This window comes from Sus scrofa, chromosome 1 (genome assembly GCF_054392235.1).
Source record: "Sus scrofa isolate SSC_HxYL_T2T_F1_AM1 chromosome 1, Sscrofa_HxYL_maternal_Yorkshire_Landrace_v2.0, whole genome shotgun sequence".
NCBI classification, from domain to species: domain Eukaryota; kingdom Metazoa; phylum Chordata; class Mammalia; order Artiodactyla; family Suidae; genus Sus; species Sus scrofa.
Window position 1 is genome coordinate 276,793,975 of NC_139383.1, and position 23,175 is coordinate 276,817,149.

At 41.2% G+C, this 23,175-nt stretch overlaps 1 protein-coding gene and 1 pseudogene across 1 annotated transcript; both read right to left on the bottom strand.

Moving 5' to 3' along the window:
- Positions 1 to 10,636: 10,636 nt before the first annotated feature.
- LOC146407248 (olfactory receptor 1J4-like) lies at positions 10,637 to 12,094 on the bottom strand (annotated as a pseudogene).
- Positions 12,095 to 20,972: 8,878 nt separating this feature from the next.
- Positions 20,973 to 21,899, bottom strand: LOC110257111 (olfactory receptor 1J4-like). The gene has a single exon (XM_021075877.1). It carries the CDS (start codon positions 21,897 to 21,899, stop codon positions 20,973 to 20,975), a length of 927 nt encoding a protein of 308 aa, XP_020931536.1.
- Positions 21,900 to 23,175: the final 1,276 nt, after the last annotated feature.

Consider the following 23,175-nt stretch of genomic DNA (forward strand, 5'->3'; position numbering starts at 1 on the left):
AGTTGCTCATATATTCTAGAGATTAAGCCCTTGTCAGTTGCATCATTTGAAACTATTTTCTCCCATTCTGTAAGTTGTCTTTTTGTTTTCTTTTGGGTTTCCTTTGCTGTGCAAAAGCTTTTCAGTTTGATGAGGTCCCATGGGTTTATTTTTGCTCTAATATCTATTGCCTTGGGAGACTGACCTGAGAAAATATTCACGAGGCTGATGTCAGAGAGTGTTTTGCCTATGTTTTCTTCTAGGAGTTTGATGGTGTCCTGTCGTATATTTAAGTCTTTCAGCCATTTTGAGTTTATTTTTGTGCATGGTGTGAGGGTGTGTTCTAGTTTCATTGCTTTGTATGCAGCTGTCCAGGTTTCCCAGCAATGTTTGCTGAAGAGACTTTCTTTGTCCCATTTTATGTTCTTGCCTCCCTTGTCAAAGATTAATTGACCCTAGGTGTCAGGGTTTATTTCCGGATTCTCTATTCTGTTCCATTGGTCTGTCTGTCTGTTTTGGTACCAGTACCACACTGTTTTGATGACTGTGGCTTTGTAGTATTTCTTGAAGTCTGGGAGAGTTATGCCTCCTGCTTGGCTTTTGTTTCTCAGGATTGCTTTGGCGATTCTGGGTCTTTTGTGATTCCATATAAGTGTTTAGATTGTTTGTTCTAGTTTTGTGAAAAATGTCCTGGGTCATTGCATAGGGATTGCACTGAATCTGTAGATTGCTTTGGGTAGTATGGCCATTTTTACAATATTGATTTTCCCAATCCAGGAACATGGAATATCTTTCCATTTCTTTCCATCTTCTTTGACTTCTTTGATTAAAGATTTGTAGTTCTCAGCATATAGGTCCTTTACCTCCTTGGTCAGGTGTATTCCAAGGTGTTTGATTTTGTGAGGTGCAGTTTTAAAAGGTATTGTATTTTTGTATTCCTTTTCTAATATTTCATTGCTGGTATACAGACGTGCAACTGACTTTTTTTTTTTTTTTTTGTCTTTTCTAGGGCCGCACCCATGGCATGTAGAGGTTCCCATGGTAGGGGTCTAATTGGAGCTGTAACCGTTGGCCTACACCACAGCCATAGCAATGCAGGATCCGAGCCGCATCTGCAGCCTACTCCACAGCTCATGGCAATGCTGGATCCTTAACCTACTGAGGGAGGCCAAGGATCGAACCTGCAACCTCAAGGTTCCTAGTCAGATTCGTTAACCACTGAGCCATGACGGGAACTCCTGCAACTGACTTCTGAATGTTAATCTTATAGCCTGCTATTTTGCTGAAATATTAATCAGTTCAAGTAGTTTTGGGGTTAAGTCCTTAGGGTTTTCTATGTACAATATCATGTCATCTACCTACAGTGACAGTTTGATCTCTTCTCTTCCTATATGGATGCCTTTTATTTCTTTGGTTTGTCTAATTGCTGTGGTTAGGTCTTCCAAAACGATGTTGAAGAGCAGTGGTGAGAGTGGGCATCCCTGTCTTGTTCCAGATTTGAGTGAGAAGGCTTTCAGTTTTTCCCCATGGAGTATTATATTTGTTGTGGGTTTATCATAAATGGCTTTGATTATGTTCAGGAATGCTCCCTCTATACCCACTTTGGCGAGGGTCTTGATCATGAATGGATGTTGAACTTTGTCAAATGCTTTTTCTGTGTCTATTGAGATGATCATATGATTTTTGACTTTTTTTTTGTTAATGTGGTGTATGATGCTGATTGATTTGCGTATGTTGAACCATCCTTGTGAAACTGGGATGAACCCTACCTGGTCATGGTGTATAATTTTTTTGGTATGTTGTTGGATTCGGTTGGCTAAGATTTTGTTGAGAATTTTTCGCATCTATATTCATCAATGATATTGGGCGATAGTTTTCTTTTTTGGTGGTATCTCTGCCTGGTTTTGGAATGAGGGTGATGGTGGCATCATAGAATGTCTTTGGGAGTATTCCTTCTTCTTCAACTTTTTGAAAGAGTTTAAGGAGGATGGGCACCATATCCTCTTTATATGTTTGATAGAATTCACCTGTAAAGCCATCTGGTCCTGGACTTTTATTTGTAGGGAGTGATTTTATGACTTCTTCAATTTCATTTCTAGTGATCAGTCTGTTCACTTGGTCTGTTTCTACTTGATTCAGTTTTGTCAGGCTGTAAGATTCTAGAAAATTGTCCATTTCTTCCAGATTGTCAAACTTGTTGCCGTATAGTTGCTCATAGTATTCTCTTATGGTTTTTTGTATTTCTGCAGTTTCTGTTGTGATTTCTCCTTTTTCATTTCTAATTTTGGTTATTTGGGTTCTTTCCCTCCTCTTTTTAGTGAGTCTGGCCAGGGGTTTGTCAATTTTGTTCACCTTTTTAAAGAACTAGCTCTTGATTTTATTAATATTCTCTATTGTTTTCTGAATCTCTATTTTATTGATTTCTTCTTTGATCTTTATGATTTCCATCATTCTGCTGACTTTAGGCCTTTTTTGTTCTTCTTTTTCTAATTCTTTTAGGTGAAGGGTTAAGTTGTCCATTTGGGAACTTTCCTCTTTTTTGAGAAAGGCCTGTATTGTTATAAATTTCCCTCTGAGCACTGCTTTTGCAACATCCCATAGATTTTGAGAGGTTGTGTCTACATTATCATTTGTTTCAAGGTAGTTTTTAATTTCCTTTTTGATTTCCTCATTGACCCATTAGTTTTTTCATAGCATGTTGTTTAGTCTCCATGGAGTAGGTTTTTCTCTTTCCTTTTCCCATGGTTGATTTCTAATTTCATGGCATTGTGGTCAGAGAAGATACTTGAGATAATTTCTATGCTCCTAAATTTGTTGAGGTTAGCTTTGTGTCCCAATATGTGGTCGATTCTTGAGAATGTTCCATGAGCATTTGAGAAGAATGTGTATTCTGATTTTTTTGGATGTAGTGTCCTGAAGATATCAATTAAGTCTAACTTTTCTATTGTTTCCTTTAGGATCTCTGTTGCTTTATTGGTTTTCTGTCTAGAGGATCTGCCCATTGATGTGAGGGGGGTATTTAGATCTCCTACTATGATTGTATTCTCATCCATATCTCCCTTTATGTCTGTTAATATTTGTTGTATGTATCTGGGTGCTCCTGTATTTGGGGCATATATGTTGATGATAGTAACATCCTCTCCTTGGATGGATCCCTTAATCATTAAGTAGTGTCCTTCTTTGTCTTTCTTGATGTCTTTTGTTTTAAAGTCTCTTGTGTCTGATATGAGTGTTGCGACTCCTGCTTTTCTGTCATGTCTATTGGCGTGAAATATTTTTCCCCACCCTTTCACCTTCAATCTATATGTATCTTTTGTGCTAAGGTGAGTTTCTTGTAGGTAGCAGATTGAAGGTTTTTGCCTTTTTATCTACTCAGCCACTTTGTGTCTTTTGATTGGAGCATTCATTCCATTGACACTTAAGGCGATAATTGATAGATGATTATTTATTGCCACTTTGAACCTCATGTTCCAGTTGATTCTATGGTTCTCCATTCTTCCTTTCTTTATTATTTTTTTTTTGGTTGGATGGTCTCCTGTTATTATCTGCTTGAGTGTTTTGGGTTTTTTTTTTTCATTTTTTGCAAACGCAATATTTGGTTTTGGCCTGTGGTTGCCCTGTTTTTTAAGTATGCTCACCCCTTCCCATAATTGTGTGTTTTAGCCTGATGTTCCTGTAGGTTCAAACACTTCATTACTATACTAAATTTAAGAAGAGAAACATACAAACACACAAACAAAAAGGGTCTATTTACTTCCTAACATCCCTTGCCCACATTTTATGATTTTGATGACTTTTTTATTTTTTTCTTTTTAATTTTATTTTGTTTGAAGCATGTTCATGATTAAATCTGTATGTTGGCTTATTTGAGTTACTGCACTCTGATTGCAGTTTCCTCAGTCCTACTTCTTCCTCTTCTTCTTCTTTTTTTTTTCTTTTTCTTTTCTTTTTTCTTCCCTTTCCTTCCTTTCTTTTTGGTTTAGAGAAGCCCTTTCAGTATTTCTTTTAACCTGGGTTTTGTGTTGCTGTATTCTTTTAGCTTTTGTTAGTTGGAAGAAAAATTTTTTCCCCTTCTATTTTAAATGATATTCTTGCTGGATAGACTATTCTAGGTTGCATATTTTTTCCTTTGAGCACTTTAAATATCTCTTGCCATTCCCTCCTGGCCTGTAGTGTTTCTGTAGAGAAATCAGCTGATATCCTTATGGGGGGTTCCCTTGTAGGTAACATTTTGCTTTTCTCTTGCTGCCTTGAGGATTCTCTCTTTATCCCTAACTTTTGCCATTTTTATTATGATGTGTCTTGGTGTGGGTCTATTTGGGCCAATTTGTTTGGGGTCCTCTGTGCTTCTTGTATCTTGAACCCAGTATCCTTTAGATTTGGAAAGTTTCCAGCGATAATTTCTTCAAATATATTTTCCATCCCTTTACCTTTTGCTACTCCTTCTGGAATTCCTATTATGCGTAGATTGGCCTGCTTTATATTATCCCATAGATCTCTTATATTGCTTTCATGTTTTTTGATTTGGTTTTCTGTCTGCTGACCTGATTGGGTGATTTCCATTTTTCTATCTTCCATATCACTGATTCGTTCTTCTGCATTATTCATTCTGGTTTTTACTGCCCCTAGTTCAGTTTGCATCTCTGCAAATGAATGTTCTAGTTTTTCTTGGCTCCTCCTTATATTTTCTAGTTCCTTTCTGAGGGTATCTGCATTACTGTTCATATCTTCTCTTAATCCCTTCAGTATTTTCACTATTTCTCTTTTGAACTCCAGGTCTGTCTGACTGCAGAGATCTGTTTCATTGTTGACTGTTTTAGGTGAGTTCTCCTGTTGGTTTGACTGGGGGTGGTTCCTCAGCTTCTTCATCTTGCTTGTTGTTTTCTTTCTCCTGAGGGAGTTGTACTCTCCGTGACTGGGCAGTGTTTGCCTTGTCACTGCCATGGAATATATCCTGAGGGCTGGCGTTGTTGGTCAGTCTTTTTTTGAGGCAGTGTGGCTTTTCTGGAGTGTTGATGGGGCTAACAGGGTCTCTTTGAAGCAAAGGAGGACTTCCTGAGGGCAGACAGGACTGGGAGGTCCACACCACGATGGTAGCAGATTTCACTTGGTCATGCAGAGCTTGCTCTGGTGTTTTTAGGCTGTGGGGTTCTTACAAGTGGTTGGCGGTGTTGGGCAGCTTTTCCTCAGAAGTGCAGCTCTCCCTGAGGGCTGGAGCAGCTATCTGGGTCACTGAGAACCTAAGAGGCTCTTCCCTAAGGCAGCCCAATTCAGGAGGACAGCCTGAGAATGTAGGCAGATCTTTTCACAGTCTGGCCAAGCTCGTTGTAGCTTTTCTGGGCTGCAGTGGATCCTGCAGAGAGCTGGCAGTCCTTTGCAGCTGTTCTGCAAGAGTATGGCACCCCTGAGGGCTTTTGCGGCTATCTGGGCCACTGCCAACCCAAGAGACTCTTCCCCAGGGCAGCCTGACTCAGAAAGACCGTCTGAGATCTTTTCACATCCAGCGAGGCTTGTTGAAGCTTTTCTGGGCTGCAGGGGGTCCTGCCTGGAGCTGGCAGTCCTTTGCTGCTGATCTGTGAAAGCTCGGCACCCTCTGTGGGCTTGGGTAGCTAGCTGGGGAGCTGCCAAACCAAGAGGCTCCTCCCCAGGGCAGCCTGACTCAGAAAGATCATCCGAGAATTAGGCAGATCTTTTCATGGCCTGGCTAGGCTTGTTCTAGCTTTTCTGGGCTGCAGGCCTTTAGTCGGGGGCTGGTGGTGTTTGGTGCTGCTCTGTGGGGTGTAGCCTCTCCAAAGGGCAAGCAGGCCTGTGCAGTGACAGCCCCTGCAGTGGTAGGCTTCAGGCAATTGTTGAGGCCAGCCCTCCAGGATGGTAGGCAGCCCCAGGTCCAGCGAGTGCATAGGGGGTGGTAGGGGTGGGGGGAGGGGATGTACAGGGAAGCACAGCTTTCTGCTAGCTAGTGGGCCCTTAAGCTTGCTGTGGCATGGGGGGTATTCTATGGGGACCCACCCCTTCTTCTCTCCCCTCCCCAGCACAGGCGCAGACCAGGCTCTTCTCCCAGGTTCCCTCTGATGTGGTATTCCACTTCCCCGTCCCTAGAGTATTGCTCCCTTCCTCTGGGACAGCTTTGCTTTCTAGTCTCCCAGGCAGTCTCTGCCCTGTGAAACTTGACAGACCAGATTCTAGACCTCCCAAGCAGTCTCCGCTCTGCCCCACTCCCCCGGCCCTTCCCAGGAACTAACCTCTTGAGCAGGCGACTCGGTGCCCAGCCCCCACTCAGGCGTCTCAAGTTTTGGTGACTGTGCCCGTAGTTCAGATGGTCCATTCGATCTGCTTTTCAGAACTCCAACTTACTGCTACACTCTTCTCTGCATCTGGAGATTTCTCCGGTTCATTTGATCTTTCCCCCGAGTAGGTGACTTTCCAGGGTGTGGGATCCCTTTTTCCTCTGCAGTTCCCTTTCGGGAGGCCCCGTCCACCTCGGATTCACCTTTTCTCACTCTCTTTTCTCTTGTTTTACCTAGTAATGTCACAAACTTCTTGCCATTATTGGAGTTTAGGTTCTTCTGCCAGCGATTGGTTGCTGTTTTGTGCGAGTCATTTATCCTGTAGATGTGTTTTTGTGTGTGTGTGTGTTTGTGGGAGAGGGCAAGCATGTCTCCCTCCTCTTTCACCATCTTGTCTCCTCTCTCCATTCATCTCTTGATGGACATCTAGGTTATTTCCAAGTCGTGGCTATTGTGAATAGTACTTCTAAGAGCATAGGGGTGCATGTTTCTTTCTGAATTGTACTTTTATCTGGATATGTGCCCAGGAGTGGGATGGCTAGATCATATGGCAGTTGTATACTCAGTTTTCTGAGTCAAATGGTATATTTTAGGTATATGAATTGTATGTCATTTATACCTCCAAAACTCTGGGTGTTTTTAAAGAAATAATAACAAAATCAAGTATGGCCATGTTATTCCTCTATGGAATCCCTTCTAGCTGGTTCCCAATCAGACAGAGAACCAAAAACTCAACTACAATGCTTAATTTTATATGTCAACTTGGCTAGATACAGTACCCAGATATTTGGTCAAACACACATCTAGATATTTCTATGCCAGTATATTTATGGATGAGATTAACATTGTAATCTGCTAGCTCTGAATAAAGCAGACTGTCCTCTATAATGAAGGTGCTCATTATCCAGTCAGTTAAGGACCTTAAGAAAAAGAATGAGCTCCCACAGAGAAGAGGCACTTCTGTCAGCAGCCTGCCTTCAGACTCAAAGTGCAAATTTTCCCTTGGTTTCCAGCCTTCCAACCTACCCTGCAGACTTTACCTTTGCTAGGTTCCACTATTATATTAGCCAATTCTTTAAAATAAATCGCTTTGCTGAGTTCCCATTGTGGCTCAGTGGTTAATGAATCTGACTAGGAACCATGAGGTTGCAGGTTTGCTCCCTGGCCTTGCTCAGTGGGTTAAGGATCTGGCATTGCTGTGAGCTCTGGTATAGGTTGCAGACACAGCTCGGATCCTGCATTGCTGTGGCCCTGGCGTAGGCCAGTGGCTACAGCTCTGATTTGACCCCTAGCCTGGGAACCTCCATAATGCCACAGGAGCAGCCCAAGAAATGGCAAAAAGACCAAACAAATAAAATAAAATAAAAATAAAAGAACTCTCTTTGGGACACCCTGTTGTATATGGAATTTCCCAGGCCAGGAATCACATCAGACCCACAGTAGCCTCCCATGCCACAGCTGCACCAATAGGATAGTTTAACCCACGGCAGAGACACTGCCAATCCCATAATGCCTCAACAAGAACTTCATTAATTTCTTTCTCTTAAACACACACACATATGCACACACACACTCTATTGATTCTACTTCTCTGGAGAATCTTGACTAACACACCTACCATGACCTTAAGTGCCCTAAAAATCTGGGCCTCTGATATCTCTGAAATAATCACCTGCCATCCCTTCCTTACTTAGTCTGGTCCAGGAACAGAGGACCAATTACTGTCCCTGGGACCATCTCCCCTCAGAGTATTTGTAGGTGCTGATCTCCATGATTTTATACAGGTAGCCCCATGGTTCACTTCCCTGTCCTCACTAAAGTCTTTGGATGTTACCTTCCCAATGAGCTCTATGTAGACCACATGGTTTTAAATTACAAATCTCACACCAGCACCCTCCCCCCCTGCTGTTTTGATTTTTAGGGCTACACATGGGGCATATGGAAATTCCTGGGCTAGAGGTGGATTGAGAGCTGTACCTTCCAGCATACACACAGCCACAGCAAAGCTGAAACAAAGCCCCAACTGAGACCTACAATGCAGCTCACAGAAATGCTGGATCCTTAATCCACTAATCAAAGTCAGAGATTGAACCTGTGTCCTCTTTGAATTAGGTTTGTTACCTCTGAGCCATGACAGGAAATCCTTGCTCTCCCTTTTATGCCTCCATTATTCACAGGTGTTTCTACCTACCAAAAAGTTAGAATTTATTTATTTCAGGCATACAAACCCATCTACAATAGAACTTTCAGCCCAGTAAAGAAATGATGACAATTTTAAAAATAAGTTAAGTTTATCATGAGTTAGAAGGTTGAATCTTGCTATGGAAAAAAAGGAGCATCATGAGCTGGATCAGGAGTGCTGGAATGTAAACTGCACAAGGGGATACTTTTTTTAACTTGTATACTCAAAATGTAGAACATTGCCTGGTACATTGTAGGCATGCAGGAGATATTTTTGGGTGCAAATTTTTTTAATTCAGGCATTCAGTGCTTTTACATATTAGAAGTGAGCTCTCTGGGGAAAAGACAGCACTCATTTCCAAGACTAAAATTAATCTCATAGCTGTGGGCTGTTCACAACACAAACATCCAATTTAGGGGAAAAAAATTAGTCTTCCTGGAATGTGGGAATATGGTAATTGGATTGACTACTCAGTGCTCCCCTACTGTCAAAAGCACAATCAAATTAAAGTTTATTTAGTTTTAGCAAATCATCAAAAGCTCTATATTAACTTGATACAGCTTTGAGATGATAAGCATTGTGGCCTTTACTAAAACAAAATGTTAGAAACTTAACTGTATGTTTTTAGCTTTAGAAAGCAAAAAGCCAAGACTTGGAAGCAACCCAAATGCCCATCAACAGATGAATGATAAAGAAGATGTGGCATATCTATATAACAGAATATGGCTCAGCCATAAAAAGAATGAAATAATGCCATTTGTAGCAACAAGAATGGAGGTAAAGATTATCATACAAAATGAAGCAAACCAGACAGAGACAAACATATATCATGTGATACAGCTTATATGTGGTATCTGGAAAAAATGATACAGGGAATTCCTGTTGTGGCTCAAGGGAAATGAATCTGACTAGTATCCATGAGGATATGGGTTCAAACTGGCCTTGCTCAGTGAGTTGTTGATCCAGCATTGCCCTGAGCTGTGGTATAAGTCACAGGCATGGCCTGGATCCCACATTGCTGTGGCTGTGGCACGGGCAGCAGCTATAGCTCCACTTTGACCCCTTGCCTGGGAACTTCCCTATGATGCTGTGCAACACAAAAATGCAAAAAAAAAAAGATACAAATGAACTTATACACAAAACATAAACAGACACAGAGACATATGAAGCAAACTTATGGTTACCGCATTGTTAAGGGTAGACAGACAAATTATTTCTTTGGGATTAACATATACACATTACTGTATACAAAATAGATAACTAACAAGGACCAATTGTATAGCACATGGAACTGTACCCAATATTTTGTGATAACATACAAGGGAAAACAACCTGAAAATATACATACATACTACATAATATATAAAAGAGCTAATCAATTTGCATTACACTTGAAACTAACAAAAAATTGTAAGCCAACTATACTTCAAAATAATTATATAATTAAGCAATTAAGCAAATTAAAAACCAGTGCCCAATAATAGATAACCATGATAACACTTAATATATATATATATATATACCTCAAAAAGCAGTAAAAATGCCAAATATAATAATACACTATATTGAAAATTTAAACATACTTGCACATATACACAAAGGAGTTTGGTGCACTGCAAACCACATGTTGAATGTGTGTTGTGTGTAATGTCATATTTCAGGTTATGGAAAAATAAATGGACAAAATATATGAATATGGTAGGAGCCCTCCCAGACCAAAGGCAAGGCAATGTGCACAATCAGCATCTGTTCACAGATGTGCAACTTTGTGGCAGTATGACATCATCCATATCCATGTGCAACTTTGTAGCATAGACCATCCAACCAGAATTTACAGAATGTATGTTACCTTATAAGGGGGACAAAGGGACCAAAGTGTAAAAGAAAAAAATAATGGAAAGTATACAAGACAGTGCCCCCACTGCATTTGGGGCTCAGCCTCTGGATAGGAAGCCAATGAGCCAGTGCTGGTTGCTGGAAAAAGACCTTGGATTCCTGTCTTTCCGTATGCAAGTCCTACAACATGATTAAAGGGAAAGAGATTTCTCCAATAACAATGGCCATTTGAAAGGCAATTAGAAAAGTGCTAGAGATAAAGGTACTGAACATAAAAATTTTTAAGGCTTTTCTAACAAGGTCAGCGAGTGAAATAACACCGTTAGATGATTCTCACTTGGCAAAAACGTTATTATTTCTGAAAAGTATCCACAGAACCAATGACATGTCTCTTTCTCAGGCTGTAGATGAAAAGGTTCAGCATGGGGGTGACCACTGTGTACATCACAGAAGCAATGATGTCTCTGTCATGGGACTGGCCTGATGAGGAGAAAAAGTACACTGCCATCATTGTCCCATAGGATAGAGATATCACAGAGAGGTGGGAGCCACAGGTGGACAAGGCTTTGCAGATCCCTTTAGTAGAGGGGACCCTCTGGATGGAGACCCCAGTGCAGCCATAAGAGACCAGGATGCCACTCAGTGGAAAAGTGACAACTGCAGTCCCTGCAGTGAATATGCCCAGCTCACTGAGAGAGGTGTCTGAGCAGGACAGCTTAAGCAGGGCGGCATAGTCACAGAAGATGTGGGGGATGATGGTGTCAGCACAGAAGGACAGTTGAGCCAGGAGGAGATTGTGGGTCAGGGCACTGGCACAGGAGAAGAGCCAAGATCCATCCAACAGACATAGACACAGCTCCTCCCTCATGATAATGGTGTAGCACAGAAGGTGACAAATACCCAAATACCTGTCATAGGTCATCACTGCAAGAAGTTTATCAATGCAAGTAAAAAATATGAAAAAAACATGTCTGTGTTTCACACCCTGCATAGGGAATGGATTGATCCTGCGTATGCACGTTCATCAGCATCCTAGGGACAGTGACAGATGAAATAGTGATGTCCATGTAGGCCAAGTGTCTGAGGAAGAAGTACGTGGGTGTGTGGATGTGAGGGTCCAGCCTGATAAGCAGGATGATGAGCAGGTTCCCCAGCACCACGGTCAGGTACATGACCAGGAACAAGAAAAAGAACATGCCCTGCTGCTCTGACTGGATGGGGAGCCCCAGGAGGAGGGCTTTGACACACTTCTCTGGTTCTCCATCCTCATGCTATTCCTGCCTCAGCTGGGAATTGGCAAAGGTGGGAAATGTCAATGAACATGCCATAAGATTATAGTTATGGCCTTTGTACCATGAAAATCTTAATTTTAGCTACCTTTCCCTTTACTTCTCTTACTTCTTAGTGAATGAATCAGTCTTCCCAATTCTGGCTCCAATAATATGTCAAACCGTCACATTAAGTCTTTTCCCAAAGAAACCAATGGATATTTATTCTTCATTTGATAGTTATTGAACAACAGCTTTGTCCCATATTGAGTTCAAGACCTGAGAAGTCTCTATGTTCAAGTTTATATCTTTACATTAAGCCAGGTTAAAAACCTCTATAATTTTCTAAGATGAAAATGAGAACAGGGTGCAAGGTAAGAGGTATCAATCATTCATTTCCTCTTAAAAAGGATATGAAAATCATTTGAAGAGAATTACTGAAGCTATGTCACAGGCTTTCGGTATAGTTCACTGCATCCTACTTGTTTTGAGTCCCTTAAAATCCCATTATTAAAAATGTCTGATCCAGGCTTCCAAGCCATAGACAATAGTTCCAGGCACTGCTCCAAGGGTTTTACACATACCTTCAAAATAAATCTTCCCAGTAACCCAAATAAATATTATTATTATCACATTTGACCATAAGAAAACATAAGTATACATTATTTAAATGTGCCAAGATACACAAAATAGGTGCAAGAGGTGGAATCACAACATAGCAAACCATCAAAGTACCTTATTAACTTGGTACTACATTGCAAAGATAAGCATTTTGGACTCAACTAAAAATAAAAATTAGAATTTTAACTGAATGTTAGTAGCTTTGGAAGGCAAGAAGCCAAAACATAGAAACAATCAAAACATCCATCAACAGATGAATGATAAAGAAGATGTGGAGAGAGGACAAGATGGCAGAGGAGTAGGGGGACACGCTTGCCCTCTCCCACAAACACAACAAAAAAAGCACATCTACAGAATAAATGACTCGCACAGAACAGCAATCAATCGCTGGCAGAGGAACCTAAACTCCAATAACGGCAAGAAGTTCGTGACATTACTGGGCAGAACAGGAGAAAAGAGGAGAGTGAGACAAGGTGAATCCGAGCAGGACGGGCACTCCCGAAAGGGAACTGCAGAGGAGAAAGGGATCCCGCACCCTGGAAAGTCACCTACTGGGGGAAAGAGCAAACAAACCAGAGGAATCTCCAGATGCAGAGAAGAGTGTAGCAGTAAGTTGGAGTACAGAAAAGCCGATCAAGAATCCAACGGACCATCTGAACTACGGGCACAGTCACCAAAACTTGAGACGCCTGAGTGGGGGCTGGGCACCGAATCCTGGGCTCCAGAGGTTAGTCCCCAGGAAAGGGCTGGGGGATGCCTGGGTGGGGGCTGGACACCGAGACCTTGCCTCCGAAGGTTAGTCCCCGGGCTGGGGGGGGCGGGGCAGAGTGGAAACTGATTGGGAGGTCTAGAAACCATTTAACGGGGCAGAGACTGCCTGGGAGAATAGAAAACAAAGCTGTCACAGAGGAAGGGAGCAATACTCTAGGGGTGGGGAAGTGGAAAGCCACATCAGAGGGAACCTGGGAGAAGAGCCTGGTCTGCGCCCATGCTGGGGAGGGGAGAGAAGAAGGGGTGGGTCCCCATAGAATACCCCCCATGCCACAGCAAGCTTACAGGCCCACTAGCTAGCTGAAAGCTGTGCTTCCCAGTGCATCCCCTCCCCCCACCCCCACAACCCCCTATGCTCTCACCAGACCTGGGGCTGCCTGCCATCCAGGAGGGCTGGCCTCAACAATTGCCTGAAGCCTACCACCACAGGGGCTGTCCTGCACAGGCCTGCTTGCCCTTTGGAGGGGCTACACTTCCAAAGAGCAGCACCAAACATCACCAGCCCCCGAGAAAAGGCCTGCAGCCCAGAAAAGCTAGAACAAGCTTAGCCAGGCCGTGAATAGATCAGCCTAATTCTGAGACGGTTTTTCTGAGTCAGGTTGCCCCGGGGAGGAGCCTCTTGGGTTTCCAATGGCCCTGCTACCCGCCCAAGCCCCTAGGGGATGCTCTAGTGGATCAGCTGCATAGGACTGCCAGCTCCAGGCAGGACACCCTGCAGCCCAGAAAAGCTTCAACAAGCCTGGCCGAGAGTCGGGAAAAGATGTCAGACGGTTTTTCTGAGGCGGGCTGCCCTGGGGAGGAGCCTCTTGGGTTTCCAGTGGTCCTGTTACCCGCCCAAGCCCCCAGGGGGTGCCCCACTCCCACGAAATAGCTACTCAGCACCACCAGCCCCCTGGAAGAGCCCCTGCAGCCCAGAAAAGCGGCAACAAGCTCGGCCGGACTGTGAAAAGATCCGCCTACATTCTCAGGCTGTCCTTCTGACTTGGGCTGCCCTAGGGAAGAGCCTCTTAGGTTCTCAGTGACCCAGATAGCTGCTACAGCCCCCAGGGGGTACTGCACTCCTGAGGAAAATCTGCCCAACACCCCCAACCACCTGTAAGAACCCCACAGCCTAAAAACACCAGAGCAAGCTCTGCATGACCAAGTGAAATCTGCTACCATCGTGGGGTGGACCTCCCAGTCCTGTCTGCCCTCAGGAAGTCCTCCTTTGCTTCAAAGAGACCCTGTTAGCCCCATCAACACTCCAAAAAAGCCACACTGCCTCAAAAAAAGACTGACCAACAACTTCAGCCCTCAGGAAACATTCCACGGCAGTGACAAGGAAAACACTGCCCAGTCACGGAGAGTACAACTCCCTCAGGAGAAAGAAAACAACAATCAAGATGAAGAAGCTGAGAAACCACCCCCAGTCAAACCAACAGGAGAACTCACCTAAAACAGTCAACAATGAAACAGATCTCTGCAGTCAGACAGACCTGGAGTTCAAAAGAGAAATAGTGAAAATACTGAAGGGATTAAGAGAAGATATGAACAGTAATGCAGATACCCTCAGAAAGGAACTAGAAAATATAAGGAGGAGCCAAGAAAAACTAGAACATTCATTTGCAGAGATGCAAACTGAACTAGGGGCAGTAAAAACCAGAATGAATAATGCAGAAGAACGAATCAGTGATATGGAAGATAGAATAATGGAAATCACTCAATCCTGTCAACAGACAGAAAACCAAATTAAAAAAACATGAAAGCAATATAAGAGACCTATGGGATAATATAAAGCAGGCCAATCTACGCATAATAGGAATTCCAGAAGGAGTAGAAAAAAATAAGGGGATGGAAAATGTATTTGAAGAAATTATCGATGGAAACTTCCCAAATCTAAAGGATACTGGATTCAAGATACAAGAAGCACAGAGGGCTCCAAACAAATTGAACCCAAACAGACCCACACCAAGACACATCATAATAAAAATGGCAAAAGTTAGTGATAAAGAGAGGATCCTAAAGGCAGCAAGAGAAAAGCAAAATGTTACCTACAAGGGAAACCCATAAGAATATCAGCTGATTTCTCTACAGATACCCTACAGGCCAAAAGGGAATGGCAAGAGATATTTAAAGTGCTCAAAGGAAACAATGTGCAACCTAGAATACTCTATCCAGCAAGAATATCATTTAAAATAGAAGGGGAAATAAAAATTTTTTCCACCAAACAAAAACTTAAAGAATACAGCAACACAAAACCCAGGTTAAAGGAAATATTGAAAGGGTTTCTCTAAACCAAAAAGAAAGGAAGGAAAGGGAAGAATAAAGAAAAGAAAAAAAAAAGAAGAAGTGGAAGAAGTAGGACTGAGGAAACCACAATCAGAGAGCAGTCACTCAAATAAGCCAGCATACAGATTTAATCATGAACATGCTTCAAACAAAATAAAATTAAAAAGAAAAAAATAAAAAAGTGTCATCAAAATCATAAAATGTGGGCAAGGGATGTTAGGAAGTAAATAGACCCTTTTTGTTTGTGTGTTTGTATGTTTCTCTTCTTAATTTTAATATAGTAATGAAGTGTTTGAACCTACAGGAACATCAGGCTAAAACACACAATTATGGGAAGGGGTTAGCATACTTAAAAAACAGGGCAACCACAAGCCAAAACCAAATATTGCGTTTGCAAAAAATGAAAAAAAAAACCAAAACACTCAAGCAGATAATAACAGGAGACCATCGAACCAAAAAAAAAAAAAAAGAAAGAAAGGAAGAATGGAGAACCATAGAATCAACTGGAACATGAGGTTCAAATGGCAATAATCATCTATCAATTATCGCCTTAAGTGTCAATGGAATGAATGCTCCAATCAAAAGACACAGAGTGGCTGAGTGGATAAAAAGGCAAAAACCTTCAATCTGCTACCTACAAGAAACTCACCTTAGCACAAAAGATACATATAGATTGAAGGTGAAAGGGTGGGGAAAAATATTTCACGCCAATAGACATGACAGAAAAGCAGGAGTCACAACACTCATATCAGACACAAGAGACTTTAAAACAAAAGACATAAAGAAAGACAAAGAAGGACACTACTTAATGATTAAGGGATCCATCCAAGGAGAGGATATTACTATCAACAATATATATGCCCCAAATACAGGAGCACCCAGATACATACAACAAATATTAACAGACATAAAGGGAGATATTGATGAGAATACAATCAGAGTAGGAGACATAATACCCCCTCACATCAATGGGCAGATCCTCTAGACAGAAAACCAATAAAGCAACAGAGATCCTAAAGGAAACAATAGAAAAGTTAGACTTAATTGATATCTTCAGGACACTACCTCCAAAAAAGGCAGAATACACATTCTTCACAAATGCTCATGGAACATTCTCAAGAATCGACCACATATGGGGACACAAAGCAAATCTCAATAAATTTAGGAGCGTAGAAATTACCTCAAGTATCTTCTCTGACCACAATGCCATGAAATTAGAAATCAGCCATGGGAAAAGGAAACAGAAAAACCTACTCCATTGAGACTAAACAACATACTACTTAAAACCCAATGGGTCAATGAGGAAATCAAGAAGGAAATCAAAAACTACCTTGAAACAAATGATAATGAAGACACAACCTCTCAAAACCTATGGGATGCTGCGAAAGCAGTGCTCAGAGAGAAATTCATAGACACACAGGCCTTTCTCAAAAAAGAAGAAAGATCCCAAATAGGCAACTTAACCCTCCACCTAAGTGAAATAGAAAAAGAAGAACAAAAAAGGCCTAAAGTCAGCAGAAGGAAGGAAATCATAAAGATCAAAGAAGAAATCAATAAAATAGAGATTCAAAAAACAATAGAGAAAATTAATAAAACCAAGAGCTGGTTCTTTGAAAAGATAAACAAAATTGACAAACCCCTGGCCAGACTCACTAAAAAGAGGAGAGAGAGGACCCAAATAACCAAAATTAGAAATGAAAAAGGAGAAGTCACAACAGAAACTGCAGAAATACAAAAAACCATAAGAGAATACTAGGAACAACTATACGGCAACAAGTTTGACAATCTGGAAGAAATGGACAACTTTCTAGAATCTTACAGCCTGACAAAACTGAATCAAGAAGAAACAGACCAACTGAACAGACCGATCACTAGAAATGAAATTGAAGAGGTCATAAAATCACTCCCTACAAATAAAAATCCAGGACCAGATGGCTTCACAGGTGAATTCTATCAAACATATAAAGAGGAATTGGTGCCCATCCTCCTTAAACTCTTTCAAAAAGTTGAAGAAGAAGGAATACTCCCAAAGACATTCTATGATGCCACCATCACCCTCATTCCAAAACCAGGCAGAGATACCACCAAAAAAGAAAACTATCGCCCAATATCATTGATGAATATAGATGCAAAAATTCTCAACAAAATCTTAGCCAACCGAATCCAACAACATACCAAAAAAATTATACACCATGACCAGGTAGGGTTCATCCCAGGTTCACAAGGATGGTTCAACATACGCAAATCAATCAGCATCATACACCACATTAACATAAAAGAAGTCAAAAATCATATGATCATCTCAATAGACACAGAAAAAGCATTTGACAAAGTTCAACATCCATTCATGATCAAGACCCTTGCCAAAGTGGGTATAGAGGGAGCATTCCTGAACATAATCAAAGCCATTTATGATAAACCCACAGCAAATATAATACTCCATGGGGAAAAACTGAAAGCCTTCTCACTCAAATCTGGAACAAGACAGGGATGCCCACTCTCACCACTGCTCTTCAACATCGTTTTGGAAGACCTAGCCACAGCAATTAGACAAACCAAAGAAATAAAAGGCATCCATATAGGAAGAGAAGAGATCAAACTGTCACTGTAGGCAGATGACATGATATTGTACATAGAAAACCCTAAGGACTCAACCCCAAAACTCCTTGAACTGATTAATAAATTCAGCAAAATAGCAGGCTATAAGATTAACATTCAGAAGTCAGTTGCAGGAGTTCCCGTCATGGCTCAGTGGTTAACGAATCTGACTAGGAACCTTGAGGTTGCAGGTTCGATCCTTGACCTCCCTCAGTAGGTTAAGGATCCAGCATTGCCATGAGCTGTGGAGTAGGCTGCAGATGCGGCTCGGATCCTGCATTGCTATGGCTGTGGTGTAGGCCAACGGCTACAGCTCCAATTAGACCCCTACCATGGGAACCTCTACATGCCATGGGTGCGGCCCTAGAAAAGACAAAAAAAAAAAAAAAGTCAGTTGCATGTCTGTATACCAGCAATGAAATATTAGAAAAGGAATACAAAAATACAATACCTTTTAAAACTGCACCTCACAAAATCAAACACCTCGGAATACACCTGACCAAGGAGGTAAAGGACCTATATGCTGAGAACTATAAATCTTTAATCAAAGAAATCAAAGAAGATGTAAAGAAATGGAAAGATATTCCATGTTCCTGGATTGGGAAAATAAATATTGTGAAAATGGCCATACTACCCAAAGCAATCTACAGATTCCATGCAAGCCCTATCAAATTACGCAGGACATTTTTCACAGAACTAGAACAAACAATCCAAACATTTGTAGGGAACCACAAAAGACCCAGACTCGCCAAGGCAATCCTGAGAAACAAAAACCAAGCAGGAGGCATAACTCTCCCGACTTCAAGATATACTACAAAGCCACAGTCATCAAAACAGTGTGGTACTGGTATCAAAACAGACAGACAGACCAATGGAACAGAATAGAGAATCTGGAAATAAACCCTGACACCTATGGTCAATTAATCTTTGACAAGGGAGGCAAGAACATAAAATGGGAAAAGGAAAGTCTATTCAGCAAGCATTGCTGGGAAACCTGGACAGCTGCATGCAAAGCAATGAAACTAGAACACACCCTCACACCATGCACAAAAATAAACTCAAAATGGCTGAAAGACTTAAATATACGACAGGACACCATCAAACTCCTAGAAGGGAACATAGGCTAAACACTCTCTGACATCAACATCATGAATATTTTCTCAGGTCAGTCTCCCAAAGCAATAGAAACTAGAGCAAAAATAAACCAATGGGACCTCATCAAACTGACAAGCTTTGGCACAGCAAAGGAAACCCAAAAGAAAACAAAAAGACAACTTACAGAATGGGAGAAAACAGTTTCAAATGATGCAACTGATAAGGGCTTATTCTCTAGAATATATGAGCAACTTATACAACCCAACAGCAAAAAAAACCAATCAATCAATGGAAAAATGGGCAAAAGACCTGAATAGACATTTCTCCAAGGAAGATGTACAGATGGTCAGCAAACACATGAAAAAATGCTCACCATTCCATATTATCAGAGAAATGCAAATCAAAACTCCCATGAGATACCACCTCACACCAGTCAGAATGGCCATCATTAATAAATCCACAAATAACAAGTGCTGGAGGGGCTGTGGAGAAAAGGGAACCCTCCTGCACTGTTGGTGGGAATGTCAACTGGTACATCCACTATCGAGAACAGTTTGGAGATACCTTAGAAATCTATACATAGAACTTCCATATGACCCTGAAATCCCACTCTTGGGCCTCTATCCGGACAAAACTCTACTTAAAAGAGACACATGCACCCGCATGTTCATTGCAGCACTATTCACAATAGCCAGGACATGGAAACAACCCAAATGTCCATCAACAGATGATTGGATTCGGAAGATGTGGTATATATACATAATGGAATACTACTCAGCCATAAAAAAGAATGACATAATGCCATTTGCAGCAACATGGATGGAGCTAGAGAATCTCATACTGAGTGAAATGAGCCAGAAAGACAAAGACAAATACCATATGATATCACTGATAACTGGAATCTAATATCCAGCACAAATGAACATCTCCTCAGAAAAGAAAATCATGGACTTTGAGAAGAGACTTGTGGTTGCCTGATGGGAGGGGGAGGGAGTGGGAGGGATCGGGAGCTTGGGCTTATCAGACACAACCTAGAATAGATTTATAAGGAGATCCTGCTGAATAGCTTTGAGAACTATGTCTAGATACTCAACAGAAGAAAGGGTGGGGGAAAAATTGTAATTGTAATGAATACATGTAAGGATAACCTGATCCCCTTGCTGTTCAGTGGGAAAATAAAAAAAAAATAAGAAGAAGATGTGGTACTTATATTTAATAGAATATTATTCAGCCATATAAAGAATGAAATAATGCCATTTGTAGCAACATGGATCAAACTAAAAATTATCATACAAAATGAAGTAAACCACATAGATAAAAGCATATATCATATCATATTGCTTACATGTGGTATCCAAAAAAAAAAAAAGACAAAACTGAACTTATACACAAAAAAGAAATGGACCCATAGACATAGAAACAAAATTATGGTTACCAAAAAAGAAAGGGGGAGTACATATAAACAATGCTATATATAAAATAGATACAAACAAGTACAAATTTTATAGAATGTAGAACTATACTAAATATTTTGTAATATAAGGGAAAACAATCTGAACAATATATAAGTATATATTTAAAACTGAATCATTTTGCTCTACACCTGAAACTAATGCATCATTATAAGTCAACTATACTTCAAATTAACTAATTAATCAGTTAAAAAATTTTAAACCAATGCCCAAGAGATGACCACAATAAGAATTAAAATGTATTTACATATAAAATTTTAAACTCTAAAAAAACCAAATTTAATAAGAACATAACTCATAGAAAGAAACAAAATTTAACCACACTCACAAATACACACAAAGAAGTTTGGTTCACTGAAGACCAAAAGTTGAACCTACAATTTGAATAATGTCACATTTAGGGTTATGGAATAATAATAGACAAGAGATATGACTGAAGGGAAAGAGACTGATCCAATAACTGTGACCATTTAAAGGACAATGAGAAAAGTGCTTGAGACATGGGTACTCAACAAACAAGTTTATAAGGCTTTTCTAACAGGGGCAGTGATTGAAATAAGAATGTTGTTAGGTGATTCTCACTTTGTGAAAAAAGTTATTTTTTTCTGAAAAGAATCCCCAGAGCCAATGTCATGTCTCTGTTCCTCAGGCTGTAGATGAAAGGGTTCAGCATGGGGGTGACCACTGTGTACATCATGGAAGCAATGATGTGTTTGTCATGGGATTGGCTTGATGAGGAGGAAAAGTACACTGCCATCATTGTCCCATAGAATAGAGACACCACAGAGAGGTGGGAGCCACAGGTGGACAAGGCTTTGCAGATCCCTTTAGTAGAGGGGACCTTCAGGATAGAGACCCCAATGTGGCCATAAGAGAACAAGATGCCACTCAATGGAAAAATGACAACTGCAGCCCCTGTAGTGAATATGACCAGCTCATTGAGAGATGTGTCTGAGCAGGACAGCTTAAGCAGGGCAGCAAGGTCACAGAAGAAGTGGGGGATGATGTTGTCAGCACAGAAGGACAGTTGAGCCAGGAGGAGGGTGTGAGTCAGGGCATTAGCCCAGGAGAGAATCCAGGATCCTGCCAACAGACATAGACACAGCTCCTCCCTCATGATGATGCCATAATGTAGAGGGTAACAAATGGCCACATACCTGTCGTAGGCCATCACTGCGAGAAGAAGGTTATCAATGCAAACAAAAATCATGAAAAAATATGTCTGTGTTATACACTCTGTATAGGTAATAGATTGATCCTGAGTCTGCATGTTCACGAGCATTTTTGGGACAGTGACAGATGAAAAGGAGACATCCGTGAGGGCCAGGTGGCTGAGGAAGAAGTACATGGGGGTGTGGAGGCGAGGGTCAAGCCTGATGAGCAGGATGATGAGTAGGTTCCCCAGCACTGTGGTCAGGTACATGCCCAGGAACATGGCAAAAAACAAGCCCTGATGCTCTGGCTGGATGGGGAGACCCAGGAGGAGGAACTTATATACGTGGCTCTGGTTCTCTGTCATCATGTTCCTCTCCTGTCTTCTGGGAAAGGAAGTGATTTGGAGTATCAGAGACATTGAATTCATGATTGTGGCCACCACACTTGTTCTCTCACCTTCTCATGGAGAAAAACTATCTGCCTTTCTTTTATCACCTACTGTCGCCAAAGCCAGTGATTCACCTTCAACACTCAAAATGACTACTTTCAATGAAAACCAGAGCAAGTTCTTCCTTTTATCTTGTCAATCAATCATGTTTCTTACACTAAGCTACTACTTGGATAGAAGAATAAATACAACATACATGACCTCTTCCATCAGGAGTCTAACACTCAAGGGCACACCGGACCATGGCCTAACTAAATGAACCTGAAGCCAGATTCTCTGTGTTATGATTTTGGTCACGACAATTTCATGCTATAGGACATGGCATGCTAAATCTCTGTTAGCCTCATGTGGCCCCTCTATGACAATGTGAGGATGCCAATATTACACCTTCATAGATTTTTAAATAAGGATTCTAATTCATGAGGTATTAACATCCAAGAACACTTTCCTGCATAAAATAAACACCAAAAATTTCACAGATGATTTTTATGAGAGGATCTGTATCCCCCCAAAATCTGTATCAAGTTCAGGAATTTAACAAACAATATTATGAGGTGGTTACCATAAAGGACCAAGAATCTGACCTAAAATTTATGTTAACTTATCTGAGCTTGCACTTTTTTTTTTTTTTGGCTTTCATCTTTTCAGGGCTGCACCTGCAGCATATAAATGTTCCTAGGCTAGTGATCTAATTGGATCTACAGCTGCCAGACTATGCCACAACTATAGCAATGCTATATCTGAGCCACCCCTGTGACCTAGACCACAGCTCATGGCAATACCAGATCCTAAACCCACTGAACGAGGCCAAGGATCAAACCTGCAACCTCCTTGTTCCTGGTCAGATTTATTTCCACTGTGCCACAATGGGAACCCCTCTATCACATTCTTAAGGTGAGTTCTGAGTTCATATCCTATTACTGGGGTAAGTTCTATGCTCAAACATGTCTTAATGCATGTTTATCTTCTTGCCAAGAAAGAAGCCTTACTTCAGTGCGTGGACCTCCATCTATCTCCATCTGCATCTGATCCTCCAAGTTGGCTCAGATCTGGATATTCATCATTAGGAAGACACCTGAGATCTGAGATGTGGTCTGAGAGCTAAGAGATACTAGGGATTGGGGTGTCTCTTAGAAGTCAGTTTCCTGATTGACCAGCACTATATCCCAATATTGATCTTCACATTGATAATAAT

Bases quoted from the DNA above. Each gene is read 5' to 3' on its own strand.
- LOC110257111 (XM_021075877.1), bottom strand. From the start codon at position 21,899: ATGATGACAGAGAACCAGAGCCACGTATATAAGTTCCTCCTCCTGGGT.